Genomic DNA, 17,333 nt, shown 5'->3' on the forward strand with positions numbered 1-17,333 from the left:
AGATTCTCCCTAACAGTGGGTAATTTGTGTAAATCCAGTGGCTGTGTTAGAAGTCAGACATTAGATGTTAAAAGTAATTTATTTCACTTGAAGGGGATTTAACTCAAGATGCCCTGATAGATACAGCTACAACTAAGGAAAGACATGTTCAGCCAAGAGGCAAAGGGACTTAAAGGCTAAAGTACAATTTTGATGGCCAAGAACTGACTTTTGGGTTAGAGAGCTGACTGATTTATCGAAGTAGTGTCAATATTACTTCCTATTTTACTTCTGTTCTGTTTTGATGTCATTCAGATATTCACTGAATAAATATGGCTTTGTTAGAAAATAAGTGGCTGAGTAAATTGGTTAACTGAAGTTGACAGTTTATGTTCTACAATAGAATATATTAATAATATTTTAATATAGTTACTGAATAATAGTTACAGTTTTGTAAGGCGTTTACCTCAAACTCCAGGTATTCGTTAAAATGAATAAACAGGAAGCTAAAAAAGAGGCCTGAAAGCAATCTGCATCAAGAAAAAACAACAGCAAAAAACCAAAACTTAATTTGTTTGCTTGCAGTATAGTCCTTTTTGTTTTATGCAAATCAAAATAGTGAAAACAAATCAACATATTTAAGGTATAATGTAAAGTAAAACAATGCATATTTTTTGTGGCATTGGCCAGCCCTCCGTTTTTGCAGTTATGACTGTTTTCCTTGTTTGCACAATCATGTTCACTGTGAACAAAGGCTTCCTGATTGTCATATGGTGTGCTGCAGCTGAAGAGATATCAAATATTAATACTTGTGCTCATATAGCCAAAGGTGTGCTCACTGAATAGATCTTGAGCCTAGATGTAGGTATGGCGTCTTAAAAGCTAAATACAATTTAAAAATACAGTAATAAATCAGTGCAATGTTTTTTGTAAATAGTTGATGCAAGGTAAAATCAGATACAATCTCTGAATCTGAGATGAAAGATAAAGCCAGACAAAGCAGATAAATTATATCTGCCAAGAAAAGGTAATACCTTCTTACAATTTTTTAAAAAACAGAGTATGAGGAAGCAGGAGTTTTTGTGTGTTAAATATATATGCATACATAGACATAGATCAGTAGGCCTGTTTTTTAAATGAAGGGCATTGCAGGATATCCTCATTATTTAATGAATGAATTTAAAGAAAATTTGTGTCACAGCACACACAGATTATATTGTGTAAGGCTCTTAGCATGTAACGCATCAGAACAGGTTCTTTTTTCCGTTTGGGAAAACGCTGGCTATAGAAGGAGCTGCTTGTAGAACATTATACAGTATCTGTGCTTGCCATAATTACACAGAAGTCCCACAGTGGGACAGTCTGGCTCCACCTGACTTAATAACCGTACCTCATGCTTCACTTCCTTCTTTAAAAATAAGACTGTAGCAGCAGGACATCTGTTGACCTTTTATCATTTGGAAGACATCAGAAATGAGAGAGGGTTCACTGACTTGTCAGGAAGTCATTGCTGCACCTTTACAGGCAGAAAGTGCGTAAGCAGCAATTTGCAAATATTGTGTACTCACCTGGTGATCTCTCCATTTACCTTTTGACTTGTATTCGCACTAGACATTAGGTGTGAAGTTCTGATGATGGCCTATAAGATCTGTCTTTCTGAAAAGAGATTGTCTCTCTTCCTGTAGTGTAACCATGGAGACAGACAAGAAACCCTTAAAGAAAGTGATCGAACATGCTGTGCTAATTAATCCTACCCTTCAGTTTTCTTTCCGTTGAAGGATGTAGTTAAATAAATTTTGCATGAGTAAGCATATTTGGATGTGCAAAAGAGTATAAAATATGTAGCTTTTTTTTTTTTTGCAGAATATCTGAAAAAGAATGGTAACTGTCATCTAGTCGCATCTGGAACATCAAAACAAGAAATTCAGTATCTTGTTAGCATTTCATGTATATGTATTTTGGAAGCATTGGGTTTAAACTGTAAATATGTCTGGAAGATGATATTTTTGTCATGCCTTAAGTATGATGAGATATGTTTACATTAATTGTAAGCATTCATATGAAAGTGTTCATAATTGCAAATGCCTTATTTATGCACAAAGAGTGATATTCAGAAAAAGCAAACTTTGTTCCCTATTTGAAAGAAGACAAAGAAGCTCTTAATTAGCCTAATTTAAGTACTTTGAATTCTGCATTAGAGGAGCGACCAGCTAAAACAGAGGGACTTTCTTCCTGGGCCAAATTTTAGCCTTTGTGTGCATTTCCCTTAGTTGCTCAGTTCTGCTTTCCGTTTGTCCATTTAGTCTCCAATTTAGTGTCTGTGTCTCTACATTTAGCGTATGTGCGCAGTGAGGAAACCAGCTGGCCACAACTTAAAACCATATGGCCTAAAACCATAAGCCTCTCAAGCTTGGTGCAGCGATGCTGTCTGATGCCAATGAATGGCTCTTACAAATTCAGGTTCGGTTTACAGCTTTCTCTGTTCCAGTGGTGATCCTCTGATAATTGTCTGAGAAACGAAACGCAGCAGCTAACCTCAGATGAGGCTTTCATGGTGGTATGGGAGTGAGGAGCAGATTAAAGAAAAATGTCAAACACACTGTGATTAGCAGGAGAGGGCCATCTTTTGAAAATCTGATCACTCTTGAGTTACCCTGGGAGAAATTAGAGCTGAGGGAGGTCTAGCAGTAGTAGGCTGAGGAAGCAGAATGGGCCAGCTGACCCGGTTGGATGGGAAGTTTGGTTCCATGCTGAGTGGTCGCACAATATGAGTGAAGGTGTTTTGGGCTGTCTAGCACTGGGCTTTCCCAGTGCTAAGATCTTCCTTATCCAGTATGGCAGAGACTGGCAGGCAAGCAGGAATATTGTGTAATTTGTGGTTTGATTTCTGGTTGGGCAAGTTAGGTCCTTACTCCTTCCTGCATGGGAGATTTCTTGAGTGGATCAAACACTTTGTACCACGGAGACCCAAATTCCTTTATCATTCCACAAGCTCTAAAGCTTTTTGCCGGTTTTCCCCAAAAATATTTGGGGTAAATCACATGACATTGCTGGCTTTTTAGAAGTGCCTTTCCCCTGCCTGCCCATGCCCCAAAGCTAGGTAGAAGGTCAAAGAAGAGATAGCTTGCAACCAAATTCAGCCTTCCTGTGAACAGGAAGCAAGACGAAAGGGAGATTAGAAGGGAGGATCAGACAGGCAAAGAATAAGAACATTCACCATTCAGGCTTCTCAAATCCTTTCACCGTTTTTATTTAGCTTAATTGCTGTAGGTCCAGATCCACAAATATGGAGACTATTGTTTCAGTTTAGTCATGTGGGTATATGTACTCAGGAGCTCAGGTTTATAATTGTTCCTTTGTGCTAGGAATAAGAACTATACATCAGTTAAGAGTGTTGGTTGGTTTCTGATCTTCCATAAGCAAAACTGTGAAGCTGGAGGCTGAGGTACTGCAGTGTGTGTGATGCTGCCTCTCCTCCAGGCCTCGCTGGAGCTGCGCTGCGCTTGCCAACCCGGAGTTTTTGGTGTGAGTCGAGACAGTGGTCAGGCTGGTGACCAGGTGCACAAACATAAAGGAGATGGAAGTGTGAAAACTGAACAAAGAATGGTTATTCACATTCGACTTGTATGCCAAAATTTCAAAAAAACCAAAGAAGTCGAATTACTCCCCTACGTTGGTCTAATTGCTATAATCAGCAGATAGTGCAATCTGCTGGCAAGATTTGCCATCGTTATTATGGAGATGTATTCAGTGAGATTAACTGTTCTTAAACAAGTTCTCCAGTTGTGTTAAGCATAAAGGTGCAAAGGACTCTACTGTTGACATTTATGTGAATTCTTATGTTGCATATTCCTTTCTGTGTGCAGGATGTTGCTTTATGGCTTCTCTGTGACCTTTTGTTTTAGTAATTTTATTGTTTTGTGAAAAGGAAATCAATAGCCTTTTTCAGGAGGGCAAGAAAATCCAGCAGTGCATACTTCCTATTGCCATTGTTTGTGCATGCCCAGTGTTCCTGGTCAGGGGCTATGAACGTCTTAGAACTAGTAAGTGGACAGTCTCAAGGCAATAACTAGGAGCAAATTAGGTGGAAAAGGTGCTTGTAGGCACGTGATGGAAACAGTCACCATAGCCTGAAACATCATTTTCCCAGTCCCTGGATGAGAGAAGCTTCCATAGGAGAACTGTTAGGAAAGTATGTTCTTTATTGCTGTTTTTAGTATATAACAATCTCTCCTAAAATCTTGCCAATTTTACATGATATAGATTATGGTTGTGTTAGTATATGTAACAAATTCTGTAAGGATTTGCATTTTAATTAGTGTGAATTATCTCAAATGACTGGCAAGCTTAAAAGATAATTATTGTAAATACTGTGTCTTCAGTAGGCCATCGATTTGGGGATATTTCATTGAAGTGATTTCTGCTCTTGAGATTTTTACCTTTCCAAAGTTTATTTGTTGAGAGATACAAGAATTTTGCACATAACATTTTCTGATGTATTACTGCAATATTAATATTTATTTGAATGCAAATGTATATATGCCTCTCCTGCTTTGAAATATAATCCTGAATAAACAGGCTGGGTATTTGCAGTATAAACTGGTGGAAGGTTTCCATAGGCTCATCTGAAGAATCCCATCTGTGACGCTGTTTGTATTGGAGTTTGTTTTCAATTTCCTTTTTCGAAGTAAAACTGAAATGAAAGACAATGATGCCTAAGGATGAGTAGTTATGGAAATGAAAACCTTTGTTTATTTGTCTCTCATTTAGCTATACCACAATGTATCCTTCCATCTCTCTTGGGCCTGTGGTTGTCGTTATCAAAAGCACACTTTATTGTTCCTTCATAATAATCACAACTCTATTCAGCAAGGTGCTAAACGGTAGATGCTACCATGTTCTTTCACTAAGTAACGTATTCCAGTGCTAGAAGAAACAAAAATATGCCTTCATGGTATGTGATGTGGGCTCATATATGCTTTTAGGATCTTCCCTGTACACCAGACCATTTCTTTGTTCTGCTTTTATTAATTTATTTTTTTTCCAAACAGGTCTTGCGAGAGCTAAATCAGTTCCCAGCCACACCTATTCCAATGAAGTGGTTACCCTGTGGTACAGACCTCCAGATGTCCTTTTGGGATCAACAGAATATTCCACCTGCCTTGACATGTGGTAAGAATAGCGCCCTTATATAAGACTCTGTGTAGATGCTTTAGCTTCAATTTTACTTAGATGCGTAAAACAAGTGTGTTACAAGATTAGTGGTATGGCTTAAATGATGTGTATGCAGTAATCTGTGTAGTTCACTCAGTATTTCCTTAAAGGAATCCCCTCCTGCCACCCACAGTTGACTGCTGATATCTAGTGTTGATACACAACTAGCAGAGCCAATAACGTTTGTTGTTGTTTCTTGCCTTCTGTAGTCTCGCTCTGATATATCATATTGCAGAAGATAGACTTGGTTCCTTAGCAAACAACTGGTAACCGTGAATACTTACTAATTTATGATAAACTAACACGGTATGATTTCTTCTTGGCAAAAACAGCTAACATACATGGCCAGTTAGAGCCTTGCATTTGTGACTGAAATACTGAAATTTGCCATACCTGCTCAGAGGTTCACAGCTGTAGCAAGGGCGAAACCAGGATTCTCTGGGATGTGAAAATGCAGCTTATCTTCTTAATCTCCCCTAGTAATTAGGAGTAAATCAGTGTGTGACAAGTTGTTGAATAGTTTTCTTCCAGTCCAACCAGTTTGAAAGAGGGCAGTCTGATGCGTACAACAGATAGCAACTTACTCGCTTTTGATAAAATAATTTAGTACTGTGTTGAACAAAAAGGTGTGTGTGTGTTTTTGACTGTTAGAAACCAAGGTGAAGTTTCTTTGTTTATCCTATAGCTGTTGAGGTCACAAGATTTCTGTAATCTGTACAAAATCTGTAGTTAGTAGGAACATAAACTGTGTCAGTGGAAGCACTGCATGTTGACTGCAGAAGCAGAAGTGCAGAAAAAGAAATTTTTCTTGACAACGTTCCATGCTGGGGAAGAAATTAATTTTTTTTGGCTGTGTAGTTAATTAACCTTTTAAATCTATACGACTCATTTCATTTGAGACAAAATACATACTGAACAAATTTCAAAGTAGTATACTGATTTTTAGTAGCCTGCTTAAAATATATTTGTGTTTAGTAGATGCAGTCTATATTTAGAATTAAGATTATGTTAAAATTGAGAGGTAACAATAAGATAAGGTGAAGAGGAGCGCAGGTTTTCAGAAGGGCTCTAAGGCTGAGAGAATAATATCTGTAAGGGTGATCTCGAGCTGTTTAGTAGTGCCGAAGCTGATGACCTAGCAAGAATACCTTTTTTCGCAGAGGAAAGTAACTAAGCGTGACTAGGTTGTGTTTGTTCCTGTAGCTGTGAGATCAGAGAAAGTGGAATGAAAAACTGTTCTCCTGGAAGTACCATCTAGTTTTTCCCTGTAGCACTGTAAGTCTTGACTTTTGGAGGCTGGGGTTAGAAGCTGCAGTATTGTTTCCGTTGGGAGGGTTTCACAGTGTAAATACTAGAGGAAATAATTCTGAAGAGAGCACTTAATCCAACTGGGCCTCCAGCTGCCGTCGTTCCTTGCCCTGTTAGGGCAGGTGAATCAAGAGGCAAAAAAGGTGAACCAGTGTCTCAGGATGTGAACGTTGTTACATTGCAGCATACCAGAGGCAAAGGCAGTATCTTCTGCATCAGCTGTCTGGTTTTCTTCAAACCTCACAGATCTAAAATCATTTCCCCCTGCATCTCAGCTTCTCATTTGTGCTAGAGGTGTCCTGTTTTCCCAAAGATCTGTTCGACCTAGTGTCTTCACAGACTGCTTGCAATCCCCACATCCCATCTGCTCCTGATGTTTTGCAATCATCTTTTTGCCCAGGTACACCTCTGACGCTTTCACAGAAAGCAGAAGGGTAGGCAGTGAGGCAGGGCAACTGCAGAAGACGACGGAAATAGCTAGCAGACAGAAGTAGTTCTTTTTGCTCATCTTGAGATAGTTCAGTCAACATATGTTCAGCTTTCGAGAGTCCCACATCCACGCGGATATGTACAAATATGTTTGAATGAAGGAAATACAAAGAAATTGCAAGAAAATATGGAGACGACTTCTAAAGAAAATGCTGTAATTGTTTAATAAAGCAAATTGCTTTAAAAGTCCTCTAGAGTGCCTTTTTATCAAAACAGAAATCACATTTATTTTTTCTTAATATTTACCAATTTAAAAAATCATTGCTCTTTGAAAGTAAGGTTTGTTTTTTAAAACTGAGCAAGGAATTTTGAAATCTTGATTCTTACTGAAATTTTTTTACAAAGACTCGTTTACTCAAAAGTTTAATACCTCATAAAAATAGATTTTTTTTTTTACTATTTCTCCTTGTGATAATTTTCGTAAAAGAGCTATAAAAAGCCCAGTCAAGCTATGTATAATTATTGTGATAGAGATCAAATTAAGCCGTGCAGCTAGCAGAAGTATTTTAAACTTACTGTAAATACAGACTTGGCATTGCCTTCATGATCATATGTTTATATTCAAATTAAAGGGAGAGAAGGGAAGATCAAGGAAGGACTCAGAATGCCACTTCAACTCTCCAGTCAATTTTTGTCAGGACCTTTAGAACGAGGCAAGAATCATTGCTGAAGAGCTTGAACAATAGCCATAAATTATGTCTTCTTGTGCAGAACATTTAATATAGGTCCCAAAAAGATGCAGATGCCCAGGGGTAGAGGCAGGGAGCTTTGTTTCAAGTGAAAAATAGTCGTACTGCTGCTGTACTAGATGTGTCGCGCTGATAAAATTGCTGGTGCTTAATACAAACTGGAGAACTGTGAGGAGTGTAGAAAAAACCTTCCTAATTGTTTCTTTCACGTGATAGAAATTTAAGTAGATGCTGAATGACTGCCACACCAGAAATCAGATTAGAGCAAGTTAATATTGTATGTGACGGAAGAGTTCTAGGTTTTTACGTCTCTATGCTTTGCTGGGTTATCTGAGACAGCACTTCCAGTTTAAATGCAAGAGACATAAGTACATGCTGAGGTCACTTATACTGATTAGGTACATGTAATAGTGAGCTCTGCTGGAGTAGAGTCCAGCTTAGGGCTTTATTTGTACAATGGAGATACCCAGCTGGGCCAGAATTACGTTAAAACTACTTAGTGACTTCCCAGAGTGGGAGGAAGGGAGAGACAGAGGGAAGGAAGAAAGAAAGGAGAGATGCAAGAAGAAAGCTACCTTTCATCAGATGCCAAGATAATTTAGTAATTTTGTTATCAAAAATGTGTTTGTAGCATTAGCATTTTTATGCGATTACTGGCGTAATGTCCTTATGTCAGATAACTGTGCTCTCGCGTGTCCTTGTTGATAGTCTACATTAAGACAAAACTAGGCAGCCACTTCACTAAATATTTAAATAATGTTGAGGTACAAAGCACAGCTGTTTCTGCCATTTAGGAAAAAAAATCACAGGGCCTTTGCTTTAGCTATGATAAATGACATTTCATGGTGGTTCCCAAGGAATGGAAAGTGGGGCTGTTATTGAGTAGAAGACCAGCTGCATGAAAAAAGAGTACAAATATTAACCTCTGGGCAGGGGCTGGGAAGCAGGTGGCAGAGGCTGCAGGCTATTTTTACACTTCATTTGCCAGTGTAGGGCATTAGGTTAGTAACTAAAAGCTAATGATCCACATTACAGTATTACATTCTCCTGCTCTCTGTTTAAATAGCCACTGGCAATAAAATAATATTAATGAAGACATACATGCATTAATGGTGTCAAGCTGGTGATGGAAATCAATGCCGTGTGCTTGGTGATTCACTGCTGACAGCATGTGATGCAGTGGCATTGGTGAATATACTATACTACCTGAGACTACATCAAAGAGCTGTGATAACCTTTGATAGATTTTTTTTTTTTTCCTCTTGATGAGAACTTGCTAGCAGCTAAGAAAAAGGCTTTCCATTGCCTCTGGTATAACTTCCTAATCCTTGAATTTCTTTGAAAGTCAATGCAAAAAAAAATCTTTGATACATAAAGGGTTTATAATAAATTACTAAAAACCATATATAGGTAATACAGAAATATAGGGGGAAAATTCCCCAAATGAATCTATTCTATTTTTTCTTTACAGGAAGAATATAGTATTAGTAAATGAAGTAATTTAAACAGATTATTAAATCCCTTTTGAGTCATACGATGCATGTGCTGCTACATCTGGCTTGCTTAGATCAGGAAGTCACTAGGGATATTTTATTTTAAGGTGCAGCTGGCTATGAGCTGTGTTTGCTAACAGCTGGCAATGTTTAGCATATTCCATTGTTTTGTTTTTAAAAATATACAATGAAAGAATGGTAGGATGTAAACTCTCAGTCACAATTCAGGTAAACTAAGAAATTAGGGACCATGATATTTTTTAAATTCACTTGTGTTAACTAACATCAGCTCTATTTAGTGCTGTAGAATAAATTGCTTATAACTAGGCCAGCTGTGTTATGAAATTGCTTATTAAATCACTGTTATATAATTTTGTAGCATCCTGATTGATAGACATGATCTCAGTTCTGATCTGAATCTAGGGAAAGCTATTCACATGGAGTTTTTTCATTCTACAGTTAGAAAAATAAATGTTATTTTTCAGGTACCTGACACTCTCCACAAATAACCTGCTCTGAGTGCAAATTAGATGGTTCTCAGTAATTCCATGCATGCTTTCATGAATATTTGACCAATGAAGACCTATGACAGTAATTAAGATATTTATTATACAAAAATGGATCTTGTCTTAGACACAGGTGCACCAAATTATCTTTATACCCGGGGGACATTACAAAGGCATCTTTATCCTGTATCTGCTGTAAACAGTTTGCAGTGAAAGAAATCTGAGAGGAGGAGTCCCAGTACATACTGAAGAAATGGTGCTTTGTGCCCAAGAGAGAAAGCATGTAGGGTAAATTGGTTCTTTTGCCCTTGGTGTTTTTTATCATAACCTCCAGTGCAAAGAACTGCTAATCCTTAAGTGGTGAGGACATTGTGATAACTGTCAAGGTATTTTAAATTAAACTTATGGAGAAGACACTGGCAACGAGAGAAGTTTTATCAACTGAATTAACTTATGATTAGAAAATGCTCATGGGGTCTGATTCATAGAAATACTGCATGTGGAGAAACCATCTCGTCTGTAGTTATTAGAAGGGCATTTCAATTCCTGTCTTAAAACTACTTTTATCCATTTAGAACATCAGATTTACTGATCGCTTTTCCACTGTTAATAATATTTTTCATGTATGGCAGGAAAGTATTTCAAAAAAGTATCTGGATCCATGCCAGGGAAAGAAAACGAAGAAGAATGTGTTCAACAGGAAAATGTTACGTGGAATATACCTAGTTCTATTTATAAGTAGGATCATACAGGAGCATGACTTTTTTCTGAATCAGTAAGATAAGGTAAAAATCTCTGTATCCTTCCAACATGTAGTATATTACTGGTGGATTTTATGGAAGAGACTCCACTATTGCCCCTTACATAAATACATGAAAACCAAGCTGATTATTTTGTTTCTGATATATTTAGCAGTGCAAAACTGTGCATGTAGTTTCTGAATTTCAGAAATCTTACCAGGAGGATTGCTGGAAGCAATTACTTAGTTTTCATAAAATACCTCACCCCTCTGAAGCCAATTACTGCACTCTGAAACTAGGCTTCGTGACGGATAAAGCTTCTTATGTGAAGGGCCAATATACATCTTCACTATGAAGAGCGTGCTGAATGTCATCACCTACACTGAGCCTGTTAGAAAGCGTTGCAAGTCTGTTCAGGGCAGAAAGTTCAACAGTTTTGAACGTGTATGGTAACTATTCCTCGAATATCTGCTTAGACTTTCTATAATTTCCATTTAAGTAAAAACTAAAACCCAGTTTGGACACAACGCCTTGATCCAAATTGCGTCTGTCGTCTTTTGTATGGATCCCTCAAGAATATTAACTGAAGGAAACAAGCAGTCTTTGTTACAGAGACAGGAATGTGAATTCTTAAGCCAAAAAAAAGCCCCTAGAACAAAAAAACCCCACCCAACAACTACTAAACAAGTTAATTTTTATGGAATAGGCTCTTGCATTGCAAAAGCTGTGCAGAAAATATGCAATTTCTTGAGGCATCCAACTTTATTTTTATAGGCTTATTTACTCTGCCGATTCAGATGTAACAGTAACTCATTTAGCTGTGCTCTTAACTCTTACGCCATATAAGGCTGCGTGGTGACAGCCGGAGTTCTAGAAAGTTAAGCAGAACAATAGAAGAGCAAAATTAGATGGTATGGCAGCATATGGTGTCATCAATACATCAATAGGTTTAGTTGTGCTTATTGTCATCAGAGGGTGAGCCACAAATTTCAACACGATATGGCTGTCACTTTGAGTCATGTTGACTTTGCAAGGTTATCCCAGGCTGTTCCATTGGGAAGATCCCTGAACCAAGTCTCAGAAGTAGCAGCATTTAGCTTATTCAAAATCAGTTTTATAAAGAGAACAGAAAAATCTGAATCAAATGTGCTGAATGGAGTATGCTATGTTAATGCTCTTTTGTCACACAAATTTCTCAAATGCTGCCTGAAATGCCCCTATATGCTAAGTGTGCGCAAGTAATACGTAAAGAGCATACCCTTGGAAATGCATGCAGGTTAAGCCAAGTTAATTAGTCATTTTTCATGTTTCAAGAAGTAATCTTTGCATCAGAGAAACTAGAGATGGGAGTGATCTGTGAGATCATCTTATCCACCCTACTGTTAATGCAAGTCTGTTCCCTGAAGAACATTCGTGAGTGTTTCAGCTTGTCTAGTTTTACATGGCTGTAACAGTGGAGTTTCTAGTCCATTGGGAGGCTGTGGTATGGCACAACTGTTAAGTGTGTTCTCCAACACATACCCTAAAATTTTCATTTCTAATATGCATTCTCCTATTTCTAGTTACACTACCATGGATCTACCTACAATTCTGGGAAACAGTAAAATCCTAATCAGTTCTTTCTTCTCTTTTGTTTTGCATAATTTTAAACACAGAATCATCACATTCTCCCTGTCCCTCATGTATTCTTTTAGCCAAGAATGACATAGTTCTTTTAATTTTCCTTTCAAGTTTTCCTGACTTACAAGTCAGTTGTTCTGGCGTATAAATAAATTTTGCTTTGCTCGAAAATCTCTGTGACCTGTATAATAGTTTGTGAGGTCTACGAGAAGGCTATATTTCAAGGCTATATAGCAGCTTGATTTCATTTAATCTTTTCTTTCTGTGGGCTTATTCCTCAAAGAGCTAGGTGAGCGCCTTAAACTTGGAAACCAAGCATATGGTTAATTTTCGAATGTGCCAGAGTTGAACAGCGGTCCTCCAGCTCAAACCTCAGAGCTGTTTATGTTTTTCTCCTCAGTGATTTTACTGACCTTTTGATTTTTGTATTAGCTATTCACTTAACCCCAGTACAGTTTCACCCTCACTTCCGATTATGACTAAATAGAGCACTAGGTTATACAAATGTTCAAGACACTTAATAGGACTCTTCTTTCCAAGCAGAAAATTATTCTTCAGTGGTGTTGCTCACAGTTCTTACTTGATTTTCTTTTTTGATTTGCATCAGATGCACTAAAAATGGAAAATTTTGTGAATAGAATTTGTAAAACAGAATGTAAAATTATCTACCAAAATCTTCATGTTGCTTCTACAACATTTCTGTTCAAACAGCTAGTGTAAGTTTCTCTGCAGATAGCTCTGAAATGATGAACTAACTTAATCAAATGCCTGTTTTCTGGATGCAATAGTAGAACTCCAATCTTCTTTCTTTTCTTTAGACTAAATTCAGTTGTTTTGTTTCTCTTCTGATAAATGGCTCCTGACTGAAATCTTTTCTTGCCCAAGATCTTGCTATTGTTTATAAATATTTGACTAAGATATATTGTGCCTTCCTGTGCCTAATGAAGCACTAACCAGAGTGAATGATGAATGACAGTTTAATCAATTCAGTTCCTTCAGTGACTGGTAGAAGCATATGGAACATAAATTTTAACCTCTCCCTTCTGTAAACACCTGAATTCATCTGAAATTGGATGTGGGAGAGCTATGCTTTCCAAAGCTCCCCTTAGCTTTTCAGTGGCTAAAGAGAATCTTGGCTTAATATATTTAGGCTGGGGGATATGAAAAGAGAAGCGATGCATTTTTGATTTTGTTTTTCAGGAAGTTTGACTATCATCTCTCATTGTCCTTAAACATAAAATTGTTTCATTATTCAGTAGTGGTCAAAGCATTCAGAGATGAGTAAAGCATGGGTTGTCTGCTGATAATCTTAGTTAAGTGGTGTCTATAAATATTCAGCCCTGGCCTTAATGAAAACATATAATCTATTTTCATTAGGTTGTTTTATTCTAGAACCACTTCCTCACCAATATATACACCCACTCCCCTAAAATTAAATGCTCCTTTCTGAATACATCGTCATGATGAATAAGCAATGATAAGGTATGTAATTATTACATTCCAAGTAGTTTGCTTCTAAAACCAAAGTTAAATTAGAGATTGTGGCTGGGATTTTCTGATTTAGAGGAAAAAACCTCACAATTTAAGGAAGTACTGTCAGTACCAGGCTTGGGAATTTGTGGTTCATTCAGATATGTATTTTGAGTCGTTGCATTTGTTTTGGGTGAAGATATTTTTTGTGTGGTCACTTGCACAGATGTGGTTGTATAGCCTACGTACATGTTTGCAGAAAATTTAATTAAGTTGAAACGTACCATCAGATCCTGCATCCTATTGGTAGCCAAGGGAGGTATTTTCTCTTAAAATAATTTTTGCTGAAGGAGCAAGTAACTCTTGACCTCTTTTCATCCAGAAAAGAAGCAAATGAGTTTGTAATTTCTTTTGCTCCTAGGAGCAGGAAATCCATGAGTCAAATCTGAGATTTGAGCCAAAGAGCGGCAGAAACTTTCAAGTCTTAAGAAACCATTCTTTGTGCTATAGTTTGTGTTCTCAGATATTTCTTTCCTCTGAGTGCCCAGTATTTTCTGCAGTGGCTTTTGAAGGAGTGGGATGAGGGAGACACATGTAAAGTACCTTTTTTGAGAGAGTGAGGAGCAGAGCTTGTAACCAGGTGGCTGTAGCTAACAGAGGGAGGGAAGATGGGAAGAGAGGGAGCCCGCAGCTGCTCAGCCCATTCCAGTGCCTCTGGGGGTGGGGTCAACAGCCCCCAAAAGCTGTATGCTTTCTTCTCTTGTGTGGGGAGAGGGGAGAAGAAAGACCAAGCAAGCCCACCCCAGGAGTCATCTGCACTTGGGCAGTAGCTTAGTTCATTGGCTGTCATGAGCCATGTGCCCTTTTCCTGCTCACTCATTTTTTCCAGATTTCCCCCCATGCAGAGCCCTTCCAGGGTGGGTACCTCCATGCCACAGACCTGTCCCCATTCAGCTGCTTCCAGGGGTGCTCTCCCAGTGTCCTTCCCACGTGGCCAGAGCTCGTCTGGGACAGGAGCGTGCATATGCCACTTGGGAGGCGCTCGTGCTCACCCAAATGGAAAGCAGCTGCTCTGCCTTTATCGATCTCTACTGCTGCCATCCTTATTCCTGCCACCTCCACGTGTCTTTCAAACACCTGAAAAAGAGATGCACTCATACGTGAACGTTGTTTTTCACTGAAGGCGTACAATCCTCCTTCAGTCTTGTGTTGATAGAAAATTGTGGTAATATTGATGATGGAGACAAAAGCATTGATTATATTGGCTGTTTAATGTGAAAGAAATCTTTCTAACATTGCATACTTTCCTTTTTTGTTCTATAGGGGAGTGGGTTGTATCTTTGTAGAAATGATTCAAGGGGTTGCTGCTTTTCCAGGAATGAAAGACATTCAAGATCAACTTGAAAGAATATTTCTGGTGAGTTCTTTATGGCTGAAGTAATGTACCTAAGACAACAAAATGTTAAAATTGACTGATAGATGTTCATATGTGTCTTTGTATGTGGAATTAAATTATTGGTGGAGGAAAGAATCAGAAATCTAGTCTATAACCTAGATGCATTTTACTTGATATATTCTTGAGGGTAATGTAACATGTTCAGATCCTGCAGAATATTATTTTGTTCATGAATATTTTTCAGAAAAAGCTACAGAACGGTTTTTATAAGGTTGTGAAACAAACTTGCCAAATGTGAGCCAATGTAAAATCCAGCCAGCTTCTCATGCCTACTTTACAAGTAGTCTAACATTATGACTCTGGGTGCTGCTCTATTAATAATATGCTAATGTCAGTGTGAAGTATTTAGTTTGCGAGATATGCATGTAGAGGGAGAAGTAAAATAGGAAATGAGAAATAGAAGAGAAAGCAGAAATCATGATTACACTCAAGTTCAACAACAGTCCTTGACTACTGCTTCTGCAACGTGATTGGGCCATTCATAAGATGTATAGGTAGCTCATAGGCACTGATGACATATCCACATTGGGAGTGAAAGAAGAAGTAATTTATACTGAGCATATACCATCATTTTTTACATGTTTTATTTCCATGTGCCCGTGCATTTGTGTGTGGTTTTCGGGTTTTGTTTTGTGTATTTTTGGAAAAAATTTGCTCTTTTCTCCCATTGCACTCTGAGTTTTGGTGGTTCCCTTTCAAAAGGCTCGGGAAGAACTTTTTCTGAATCCGCCATATACGGTTTTGTTGATTCGTGCCTCAGACTGCAGGAGCTGGGAGCTATGCTACTGTGGAGCAGGTTTACTGAGGGAAGCCACTCCTGGCCCAGGGACTAGCCAAGGTTGCCAGTTGTTGGCACTTCAGAGTGGCCAAGGGGGAAAGTATTGAAAGGAGAGCTTCTCCCCTCAACCCATCAACCTTTGGTTCTGCCCACAGATTTAACAGGGAGATATGAGTATACCCTTGCTTTTAAAGAACCTTCTGTCATTAGTCATTTGTTTCATATGCAAAGGATTTATTTTGTCCCATGGGGAGAGAAAAAAAATATGTTTCATACTTTGTTTATTAAATTTACCTTCTTCATTTTACTCAGACTTGCTTGTACTGTATCTCTTTTGCTGGGACATCAGTGACTTTAACAAGTGCTTTCAGGAGTGACTCAGAAAATCTCTCTAAAACAAGACCTTCTTGTTTGATTGGGATATAGAAATATCTCATTTTGTGCAAAATATTTTACTGTTCTGCATGATTGCCTAATACCATAAAAATTTGGTGCTGTGGAAAAATAGTTGTGCAGCAACATGTACTGTGAGACACAGTTATGAACAATACATGGGATGTGTCTAATTGCATGATTTTGTTCACGAGCTTGTATATTTTACAATAACAACTTTTGGGTCTGTTTTAGAGTTCTGCTTTTTAAAATTTTAATGGTTCTTATTTATAGAGATGAAATCCCTCCCCTTATAAATAGAATATGAAAGTTTGAAAACAAAAAATTATTCTTTTAGGCTTCATTCCATTTATTGTGTTAAAATTTTAGTGTTTTTGCTTTGGAAATCATGTAGACTTCTAACAGCAGAAATCAGTGTTCCGTTTGACAGGGCTTTTTCACACCAGATATACAAATTTGTTTTTAAAACATTTGCATATTCCTCTTGCCCTTTCTCTTTCCCATTCCCTACAGTTATTTCTATGTTAAAATGCCATGATGAATCCATCCCAGGACGAGTTTTGAGGCCTGCCAATTTTTTTCAATATTGTTTTCAAACTGCAGCTGCAAATATTGAGAATGTCTTGTGAAATAACGAGGGACAATTTATTGATCTTGTTTCTTTAATTTGTTGTTTTACAAACCTTAGAAGAAAAACATGCAATTTTTAGTTGTATGGTCTGCTGTAAATCAGAGTTAATTTTTAAATCCCAGCTGATAAAGGCTTTCTAACAGAAGTGTCTGGTTAACCTTAGCTGAAGAGTTACAGTGGGTCCCTCCCTAATGCACTCTAAGCAAATTAAGAATTTAAGAAGTTATCTATTTAAAAGTTATAAAACAAAGGATTATTCTTGTTTGCCTTTGTATTTGAACAGACGGATTAAATTCATTCGTTCTCCAGTGAATCATGTACAGTATGGTGGTTAATAGCTTTGAAGTACAAAATTAATCAGGTTATTACACAAGATAACGAATACAATTAACTCCCATGCAGTGAGCACTTAAACAGCTATGAAGGAAACACAGATCAATCAGTAAAAGACTTCTTCACAAAGTCTTCCTGTAGTTCACATTTTCGGTATCCAGCAGTGGTGCGTCATTTTGCAGCAAAGGGCAGTCTTCTGAAAGTGGTGTACGGTACGGTACACCTTTCCATGAA

The 17,333-nt window shown here is 37.8% G+C and overlaps 1 protein-coding gene across 8 annotated transcripts in view; it reads left to right on the forward strand.

Moving 5' to 3' along the window:
• CDK14 (cyclin dependent kinase 14) overlaps window positions 1-17,333 on the forward strand; it is a 325,653-nt gene that overhangs the window by 175,973 nt on the left and 132,347 nt on the right. For all 8 annotated transcript variants that reach the window (XM_068934789.1, XM_068934788.1, XM_068934786.1 and 5 more), the window contains 2 exons: window positions 5,031-5,151; window positions 14,832-14,925. In XM_068934789.1, the coding sequence (XP_068790890.1) occupies window positions 5,031-5,151; window positions 14,832-14,925 (215 nt within the window). The remainder of the gene's footprint in view (window positions 1-5,030; window positions 5,152-14,831; window positions 14,926-17,333) is intronic.

Source organism: Struthio camelus, chromosome 2, assembly GCF_040807025.1.
Source record: "Struthio camelus isolate bStrCam1 chromosome 2, bStrCam1.hap1, whole genome shotgun sequence".
NCBI classification, from domain to species: Eukaryota; Metazoa; Chordata; class Aves; order Struthioniformes; family Struthionidae; genus Struthio; species Struthio camelus.